The sequence below is a fragment of the Branchiostoma belcheri genome, unplaced genomic scaffold (assembly GCF_001625305.1).
Source record: "Branchiostoma belcheri isolate BF01 breed outbred unplaced genomic scaffold, Haploidv18h27 scaffold1, whole genome shotgun sequence".
In the NCBI taxonomy this organism is placed as follows: Eukaryota; Metazoa; Chordata; class Leptocardii; order Amphioxiformes; family Branchiostomatidae; genus Branchiostoma; species Branchiostoma belcheri.
In genome coordinates, this window is record NW_017802379.1 from 8,531,249 (window position 1) to 8,541,876 (window position 10,628).

The 10,628-nt window shown below is 39.7% G+C and overlaps 1 protein-coding gene across 1 annotated transcript in view; it reads right to left on the reverse strand.

Annotated features, from left to right (window-relative positions):
- LOC109470578 (class A basic helix-loop-helix protein 9-like) overlaps positions 1 to 420 on the reverse strand; it is a 1,433-nt gene extending 1,013 nt beyond the window's left edge. The window contains exon 1 of the mRNA XM_019769587.1: positions 76 to 420. Within this exon, the coding sequence (XP_019625146.1) occupies positions 76 to 402 (327 nt within the window). The 5' untranslated portion in view covers positions 403 to 420. The remainder of the gene's footprint in view (positions 1 to 75) is intronic.
- Positions 421 to 10,628: the final 10,208 nt, after the last annotated feature.

Here is a 10,628-nt window from a genome sequence, read left to right on the forward strand (position 1 = left end):
AAGGATTATGAGGTTTTGTCCTACTATTTTTCCGGAATGATTTTCAAATAATAAGAGAAAGATTATGCTTAATACCTGGTTGAAAGCCTTGTTGTACTCGCTAATGCGGCGTCTTTCCCGTACGTTTGCCGCGACACGTTTTGCCTTGGAGCGGACGATCCGTGGTTTGTTGTTGGGGTGGTCGACTTTACCGTTGTCGGGATCGCCCTCGGGCCTGTCACCGGCAATCTGTCGGATCTTCCTCCGAGCCTGCTGCGACCTGGGCCGAAGGCCGTAGCTGCCGGCGCCCCCGGATTCTTCCTCGTCGGCGTCGCTCACGTTGCCAGACACCGATGACATGTCCTGGTCACTGTCGGAAGCGTCTAGGCCGTCCAAGATATCGTAGTCTTCCCTGTCTGCCATAGCTCTCAGAAAACTGGAAACTTTATCCTACTAGATATTGTCTTTTCTACGTCGAAATGCAACGAACGGCCAAGTTCTGCGTCTTCCAGTAGAGCTCTTTTTTTAAGTCAACCTGGTGCCTTTTTGAACGATTCAAACAGCGAAATTTGTCAATTTTCTCCTCAGAATTGAGTGGGAATGTCAACAATCAGTCGTTTACCTATGAGTCAGGCGATTCTCAGGAAAAAGTGACTCAAAAGTACAAACCGTACCGTCCCACGCAGTAGTTTCATGGGCTGTGAGACTCCCGTAGTAAAACATGTACTATTTGTACCTGTCTTCTCCTGAAACGTGCTACCTGTTGATCAGGTTATGGTATTACACGCGCTTGGCCAATCACAGACAAGAACCCAACCGTACTACGGACCAATCAGAGGCGCGTATCTGTACGTGCTGGGGACCAAAGGCTAGACATGGGCCTGTATCAGTGTGTTTTACTCAACTTAATATGTCTTGATTGATATCCTATTGTGGATATGACTAAAACTGAATGTTCCCACGAAGTATCGTCATGCACTGATGAGCACCACGACAAAAAATATCTTAATTACATTTAAGCAATTTGAGACAAAAGCGTCAAGATTTGTTTTAAGAAAATGTGTCATATCTCTGGATAGGTTGCTGTTTAGAAAATTGTTGTTTATTTAAAAAATCTTTACTTGATATTTGTTAGAAATATGTTCATTTGACCGTCCATTGCCCTAATTTGAAGAACACAAATTTCAACATAAAATGTGAGATATGTAAGTATATAACTTCTATAAATATATATGAATTTAAAGACAGGGGTTTCTTTAGGCTTCTTATTTCACCCAAAAGTAGTCTAAGATTTTCTCTCTCTATGTGTCAGCTGTAACAGTTTTCAGAAAAAGCGGCGAATAAAAGAGAAAAAATAAACTACGTCAAAAGGAGGAAATTTTACGCTCGATCAAACATAACCTGGAGGACCGTGAGAGATATGGGAATATCAAAGTGTGGGAAAATCAGAACGTACGGATTTTTTTCGTACGTGGGAAAACGGTTAGGCCACAGCAAGTAAATTTTATGGATGACATCCTCCGCGGACTACAAGTCTAATGCGAGCGGGCGAAAAAAACAAGGCGGGATGAAAAAAAAACAAGGTTCCTACATTTTAAAACTTTGACTCAATCATTGTACAAATGGTTTTGATTCAGTAGGAACATCACATATATACAGCCAGCATCACATATCACTGCATCAGAGTAAGAAACAAAACATTAAATCAGAGCCTTTTCTTGTCTTGTCTCGTCTCTTCATAGGTATCTGCCATCCACCTTTCGGCATGGTAACAGACATCTTTGCCCATTTTCGGCATGGTGACCACTGTCAGAAGGCAACAAAATTTCTTGTTTTTTTTCCAAATCAGGCAAAAGTCAATGCGCGCGCTGATGTCATCCATAAAAATTACTTGCTGTGGCCTTAGCGTTGGCGTTGTGTTGCCACAGTGTGTAAGGGTTTTTTTTTGGGGGGGGGGGTAATTTGTGACAATTGGCTCAATTAGGCTCTCGAAATGCCTCTGGACTTTTAAAGTGATTATCCAACCGAGATCATCTCAACAGATAGCGGCTCCCCAAAGACGACTAACACTTTGAGGTTTCCACCGCTGTATCTGTATGATATTTCAGAAGATATAGGCGTTATATGCCCCGAGAGGTGTTAGTTTTGCCTAGTATCTTCAGACATTGTTTCAATGGATTTTAGTTGTGAGACCAAGTTTTTGGTTCTGAATTCAGAAACTGCTCATCATTTAATTGTGATTGTCAACGTTATTGTTATAAGTCTGAAATAAAAATTACATAGACTTTTGTGTTACTTGCTTTGAAGTTTGTTAAAGGCAACGCTTTGTGGTAGAATATGGTGCTTTGTAGTAGAATATTGTGGTACAATAAGATACTAGGGTTTACAATGGGGATAAGGAAAATATAATAGAGTTCAAAGGTGGTAGACGTAGTCTGTTTTCAGTGGAACCATACTATATTTCAAATGACAGCCGGTGTGTAATTGTATACACAGGGAAATCTTGATAATGAAATATGTTCACACTGTGTATGGAGAGACACAAGCAAAATACCGTTGTTATAAAGACATATTCATATTCAATACTTTGACATTCTATATTCTAATGTATAGCAATATTTCACGTATTTAAAACACACATTTTATATAGAATATCTTTCAGTGTTTTTCCCCTGTAGCAAATTAAAAGACAAGGTTTTACCGTTAACGTTACAAATGTTCTTTATTCAAAATGTTACTAGGACAAAAAAACATGAACAAAACATATCAAGACCTTAAACTACTTAAAATAACATCATCAATGACAACCACATGTCACTTGTATTTTCTCACTTTTTACCGTGGGAAAACTTTCTTTCGGTGCAATTTTCAAGGGAGGAATGAAAATTGGTCTCTTTTTCTTTGAAATGTTACAAATCGTTCCATTTCTTCAGTGCTAAAGCGCCCAGACGACATTTCCAGTTGCCCAGATGTTTTTGATGTCAGTTGTGGAAGCGGCCACCTCGTGGTTTCTATAGTAGCAGTGAGAAAAATGGACATTGTGGTTGAGTCTTTTTCTGTCGTCCCACGGCCCTGTTTTAAAACAGGTGGTTCCAGCTTTGCAGTGACAAGAGTTGTTACATGTTTGTAGAACCAATCACATCAATCCAAACATCAACTCGGACCAATCACATCGATTCATTTAATTAACGGTCCCGTCGTAAAACATATTTACACAAACTTTGAGTAGTATATTTACAATTATGTTATGTACAACGTTGTATTAAATTCTTTATCTGATGTCTCTAGTTTGACCTTATGTTTATGTTTATGTTTATGCTTATGCTTATGTTTATGTTTATGTTTATGTTTATGTTTATGTTTATGTTTATGTTTATGTTTATGTTTGTGTTTATGTTTATGTTTATGTTTATGTTTATGTTTATGTTTATGTTCTGGTGTCCTATCAGCCCATATGGGATGGGCGACACGAAAATAAATATATTCATTCATAATTATTTTGAGAACTGAGACTATTCTGATGATGTACCTTAACACTGTGAAATCTTATGTATGCTCGCCCCGATTGTCTCCAACTTGTTTGAGATAAAGACATGTTTACCCCGGATCAACTGGCACACTCCATCTCGAGATAAGGCCATGTTGATTTGATTATATGGATGGCATTCTCTGGGAACCCCAAAACTGATGCGAGCGTGCGAATAAAAAAAGTTTGGCCAAAAAAAAGTTGCTTTCATTATGAAATCTACGTGGTCATGAAGGTTGAACAAATGACACAGAGTATTGTTTACCTTTTCGTCTTTTTCGTTTGATTTTGACATTCTACGACATTGGTATCGTTTTCCAATGTTTTTTTTTTAAACCTATGGTATATATTTACTCATTTTGCAACGATTTACAGTATGGTTGAAAACGTTTTTTTGGAAACGGCCGAAAATTCATGCGCGCGCGGATGTCATCCATATAATCAAATCAACATGGCCTAAGGAAGTCGTTTTCAAGAAAGAAGGAAATATTTAGCCACTGGGAAATGATTATGATTAAATAGGTGTAATGAAGGGAGGTTCCTTTGTTAGTGAGCTCCTCTCTAAAGTTCCTGAAGAAACAGGTTAATTAGAGGAACAATGGCCTGGATATCAGGCAGCCTGAGGGCCTTCGAGTTGTCGTCATCGTATCATATATATCATCTGTGATCCTAGACTATCGTCTGATAGAAACAAAAAAAAAATCAAAAACAAGGATGAGAATGAATTTTTGAAGAAACAAACAAACAAACAAACAAACAAACAAACAAACAAACAAACAAACAAACAAACAAACAAACAAACAAACAAACAAACAAACAGGCCTCTAAGTTTTGTCATATCAAGAAGCAGGACAGTAAACAATTTGTTTGTTATTGTGACAAGGTCTACGGTATTTTTGTTTTGATTTATGTGCAACCAAGGAGCTTCAATCGTAATTGAGTCATTCCCAACACATCTATGAACGAATGAAAGACCTTGATTTTACGTTTATACCCTTACAAGCTAAGGGTATGAATAAATCAGAATTAAGTGTGTAAACTACTTTGTACAAGTTCAACCTCTTCTCGCTTCTTGAGTACATGGTTTGTTTAGTTGTATATTGCATTCTACTTTTCTGTTTAATCTAGATGTCGAAAACTGGAAACTCATCTTGTATAGAATTAATTAAGTTTGCAAGAGCTGGTCCCTTGGGACTGACTCGTAATTCACATATCGATTTATTTGGCAGCATCGTTGATTATATTCAATTCTTCCGGTTGGTTTTATGTTTTGTTTTTCTTCATTCAGTGAGCAGAGAACACGACTGTTTGTACTTAATGTTTGAAGAATCGACATGATATACCTCGTCTGTGGCACGTTCAACTATCGCGAGAATTCACGGGAAGACGAGATTGCAAGGAGTGAATGAAAAGCTTTGATATAAAACATTTTCGACACCTCGCAAATATGACAAAAGAGGCTCGGCAGGTAAAATATATCTACATGTAGTAATTCAGGCTGAAAACTGCCCTTCACGAGGCTCGTTGTGATAACTCCGGTCTAGAGCGCTCGTTGGCGCTGCTATCTCTTGTGAAAATCTTCTAGGGCGCGCCAGCTATCCAAAATCTCTCAGATAACAGATAAAAACTGGTCCCTAATGATCTCGTATTTACGCCAGTATGCATGTCAAGGCGTTATCTTCCCTAAAAGACTGAGAATTTTCTCGGGAACACGTCTAATTTCAAGTGGGAAAATCTTCACCACACAAAAAGAACCAAACCGAGCACACAGATTCACTTAGAAACTACCATCTAACAGAACCATTTTAGTAAAGATAACTGTACATGTAAATGTGATGCTAAAAAGTCAATCAATCATCATTTAGAGCACTAGTTGACTGAGATTGAGTGTTTGTGGTAATGTTTTTCGTGTATCGTCAACATATTAATCAGAGCTAGCAACGCCTTCCATATTAGGAAGATAATTTTTTATGGAGAGAAAAGAAAAAAGTCAGACTAAAACTTACGGCGCGGTCAAATTCATCGTAAGTTGTCGTACGAGTTTGATACGACAGAATGACAAAAGATCTGAGACAGTATTTTGGATGTTGTAACATGCATATGATGGCTGGATGGAGGGACACACGCACGACTATCCACTGAGAATGCCCTCCGTTTGCAATCGTACAACGATCGTATGACGTACTTAGTATGCTAAGAGTGCGTGGGAGAGAAATGGACTGAAATATGCTGTATTTGCTCCCTAGCAAATGTCGACATTTCTAGTTTCATGCGGTTTCTTTCAAATATTTGTTTTTCTATTCTAATCTTCCAAATTGTAGGACTTAAGTCCAACAATGGATTAACTAACTAAGGCATCACAAAAGCCCCTCTTGTGTCTGTTATTGAGTGATTTATTTGTTTGTTTGAGGGACTATCCCCGAGCCCCTTTGTTGACTACAAGACAGCCTAAGCCTTTTCTATCGTTCTCTTTTAACATTTACTAGTCGACGTCTTTTTTTTTATCTCACGAATTGTCGGGCTTTACGGAAATGACGAGTCGCCAACACAAAAGGTGTAAGAGTATCATAATACTATCACTTCATCAGAACGCTTCATTAGTGTATAGATAATGATGGCCCTGGGCGGAGTGGCTGATTAGGATGGGACGAGTGGCGACAGCCATTCATTGAAGACATCCTATCACGATCTGGTATCTTTCTTAAGAACAGGTCTAGGTGTCTGAGGAAAAAAAACGGGGCGATGGACGATAAAGGTGAAGGGACAAGACAGTAAGGATGTACGTTAATCGAGCGACCATCAAAACGAAGTAGAGTGGTTCCTATGTCGTTACAAGACATGGTGGTGAGGTACTCTATCTATATTTTAAGCTCACCACCAAACATACAAGTATACAATAACAAAAGACATGACAAAAGACAACAGAGAACAGCAAGTGGGTGGAAATGGATAAATAAATGGTAAGGGAGAACATGCTATGTAGGAGTTAATGTCGTTTGATGTAAAGGCATCCAATGCGATTTCCGGATGGCAAAACTGGAAATGTTCTGAATAAGGCAATCTGTATGATTTTAACACATACTGGCTCACATAAGATCTGGAGTTCATATTTTGGGTGTTGAAAACAGCACAGGAACAAGCCCCCAAGAGGAGTCCTTCATTTTCTGGGTCGTACCCCAAAAATCAGCCCAGGATCTAACCAATAACCGTTTTCTGTCACAGTTTCTGCATTTTTGTTTACTGAATGTTGATACACATCGAGATAGTGTTGTTTCAACTAGAGATGTTGAAGAAGTGACTAGAATATTGACAGATAGATTTCTCAAGCTTTTTGAAGAAAAAGAAAGATAAATATGTATGCGGTCCGTGAATTCCTGTTATAGCTACATCTATATGAACAGAACGCCTAAAGCGTATTGTATGATTATAGCACGAATGTTGAGACGGATTCTTGCTATGTCTCCGTTTCTTAATGACAGGCCGACAGGATGACAAGATAACAAGATGACGAAAGACAGACGTCTGATAAACTCCTTAAAGATTTAAGAAATGCCAAGCAGGTGACCATTCTGTTGCATCTCGAGTCTTGAGGTGCGAAAACGTTTTGCGCCATTTTTATTAGCTGTCCGGAACTTGATGCATCACCATTTCTCCTGGGAACGAGTCATTTTAAAGACCTCCCGTCCCCAGGGTAATGCGTCCTGCCTATACTTTAGATAGACAAAAATCAATGAAAATGATCATATGTAAAGCTAGTAAACCTTTTCCTAAACACAGACATTTTGAATCTACTTATGTCATGCCCCGACTCCATATCTATGTAATAGGCCAATGTACAGTGCATTACAAAAGAGACTAAGTATTGTAACAGATAGTAACGCCTTTAGAACTCACATCATGTCATAGGCCGTTTACGTTCATTTTCCTGTAGTAATACTAGTAGTCTCTAAGAATAGACTTGCTTGTATTGATCACATTGTCATTGTTGTTGTTGTTGGCCAGTGTTACGAACATAAAGCAGTCGTATTATTAGAATTATTAGAAGTGGCATAATCTGTTTGTTTGGATGTTGCATGTACACGTTGTTACACTAGTAGTATTGGCAGTGTGAAGACACGGCAGTTATGGACTGCGGAGAGCGCCTCCTTCGTGTTGCTGCGTGTACTGCAGCTGGTTTATTGGGATGGAAAAAGGGAACGAGTACTCAGAATATGTCCGTCGTTACCACAGGCCGGGCTGTCCTAGACTGTCCCTAGACATTTATCATCTTAGATACCTTCAAGGACTATGAATGAATCGACCCTATGTTTTATGAGTGAAAATATATATTTAGAACACCGTCTCCCAATTTTCGCCCATGTATCTGTATCTGTATAGCCAGTATAACCGCCCTTCGGCGTAACACACCAGCTTCGCCTTCGCAGGCACGCGGCGCGGCGGCAGCTGGCTACATTATACCGGTTGACTTGTTACACCTAACCCTTGAACATCTAATTCTAGACATTGTTTAAAGCTATCTAATGACAATGCCCCTACTGTACTTGGTGACAGTGAGTTCCACTATGCGATAGTCCTAGGAAAGAATGAATTCTTGAACACCTCAATCCTTGGTTGATAACTCTGGTACTTGAAGGCATGGCTATTTCTTGTTCTCTTCTGGGCTAGTATTAGGTATTTAGTAGTTGGGACGTCCACCAATGTCCTTGATCATGCATAGTCTGGACATTTTTCTTCTGTCTTCTAGTGACAGCCGCCACTGTAGGTTTCTTTTCATTTCCGTGACACTATTGTTCATACAGAATCTTGCAGCTTGAGTCTGTACCCTTTCTAGTTTGTCATGTATAAAAACACTGATCAAATTTCCGTTAAAAGTTCCAAAACATCCCTTTAAAGTGCCGTCTTGTTCAGAGCACGATAATCTCTGCCTGGGGTCAGATCATCGGGAAAAACATCATCCGTCATTGGCGGATAATCTACGTGTCAAGATCCCCCCTAATCTGAACACACCCCTGTATTGTCCTCATTGTGGGCTAATCCCGTACAGGGCGGCAACACGTTTGAAGACCGCATCAGATGTTTGATTTTTAAAAAGATTAAACTATTTTAAGTCCATCATATGTCATCGTGTAGCTGCGTTCCTTGACACACTAGTACCAAAATGAAGACGGATTGGTCTTTTAAGTACATGTAACATTTTTTTAGGATAATGCGAGGAAGACAACTTAATTCTTTTTGAAAAATAGAGAGGCGACGATGTTGTTTTCGGCTTCTTTCTACTAGTACATAATAATGTCACACTGTAATGAAAATGATACGCTTCAAAGAAAATGCATATACTAGAGGCGTTCAATGTGTTCAATATGGCCTCACCAAGAAAAAAAAGGGGCACAACTCAAATTTTTGGCTATAGTTATGATGGTCCAAGCCTTTTATGAATATCTACCAAAACTCAAACCATTTTCATGATTATTACTTCACAGGCACGTCAGCCAAGTTGAAAGTCAGTTTGACGTCTGGATTGAAGTCTTGAGTCATTGCGTGTCTTGGAACGTCTTAGAAAGTTATCATCGTTCTTGAAGGTAACCAAGATGATAACATGTCTACGGACGGTCTAGGAAAGCCTGGTCTGCTGTAAACGTCGGGCGTATTCTGAGTCGGAGTATAGGTAGAATATTTGCCTGTAGCTATACATAGAGTTTGGCCACCATAGGGACTTCATTTGCCCGCACAAGGCGAAACGTTACCCTTATGGCGAGCCCTCTCCCCATATGGCCAATTACTGACCCTATTTTTCTTTCCGATGTCTAACTTCCATATCCCCTTAGGAAGGAACTTCCATATCCCCTTAGGAAGGCCTGGTATAAAATGTTTCCCGGGCGGTTTAGTTCGACCAGGACCGTGGGTTTTCCCTAGCCTCTACCAGGCTTCAGAAACATATAAAAAGAGTAAACTGAATCGGTCAAATAGACGGATAACATGCCAAGGGAGTTCGTCCGCTGAAGGAGTACAGTTTGCCGCTCTCGAACCGATTTCGTCTCTCATCCGTGAATAGTTTCACCAGGTTGGTAAGACACTGAGTAAAGAGACTCTTTTTACACAACCAAGTCTTTTATTCAGCCGACGTTTCGGTGACCGTCTGTCACCTTCCTCGGGGCAATTCTGACTGGTTCACATTGCACTGCAGCACAGGTGTCGCTGCTACAGACTCATTCCCAAACGCACAATATGTGAATTTGAACGTGAACCAGTCAGAATTGCCCTGAGGAAGGTGACAGACGGTCACCAAAACGTCGGCTGAATAAAAGACTTGGTTGTGTAAAAAATGTCTCTTTACTCCATTTCGTCTCTTTCTAAACGCTTCTGAGGCCTGGTAGAGGATAGGTTTTCCCGCCACCAATGGCCCGGCAAATCATGACAGGAAAGTTCCGTCAGGTGGATTTCCCACGCCGTCTGTCGTCTGACATAAAAGCGCGGGAAACCAAGCGACTAATCGCCTCTCAAACGATAACTACGAATCAGAGGTTGCTAATTGTGGGTTATCTGTTTAAAACGGGCCAGTGAATTCCAGTTTTAGCTCGTTCACAAGGGAATGGAGTGGACGTTGAAATGACACAGTCTTGTCGCCAAGGTGACATGAGGGGCTGTCGTCTGAAATGTGTCATGTTGTCTGCTTTGGCTACTATAATTACAAAGCAAACAGTTACTGCTGCTAAAACAGACAAGAACGAACCAAGCCACACATGTATTTAGCTTTGTTAGATCCTTAGTTGTAGAAGACCACACAAAAGTACTTTTTGTTGTGTCAATAAAGAATCTATATATATGCCACCAAAATAGCAACACTAAATCAGTGTGCATTGTCGTAATTTTTGTTCTTGTTCTCTCTCGGTACAACATACAAGTAAGAACTTACAATAAAATAACGATGTGTGAAAAACAGTGCAGTTGTGTGTATGTAACGTTATGTATGTATGTAGAGGTAACGTTATATATGTGTGTGTGTGGGGGGGGGGTATTGTAGTCAATAACCATGCTTTCTAGTGTATTCACCGGTTTTTGCATAGAAGCTTAAGCCTGCATTTTGTTGACTAGAGAATTTTTTCTTAACTTATTTTGAAAAGAT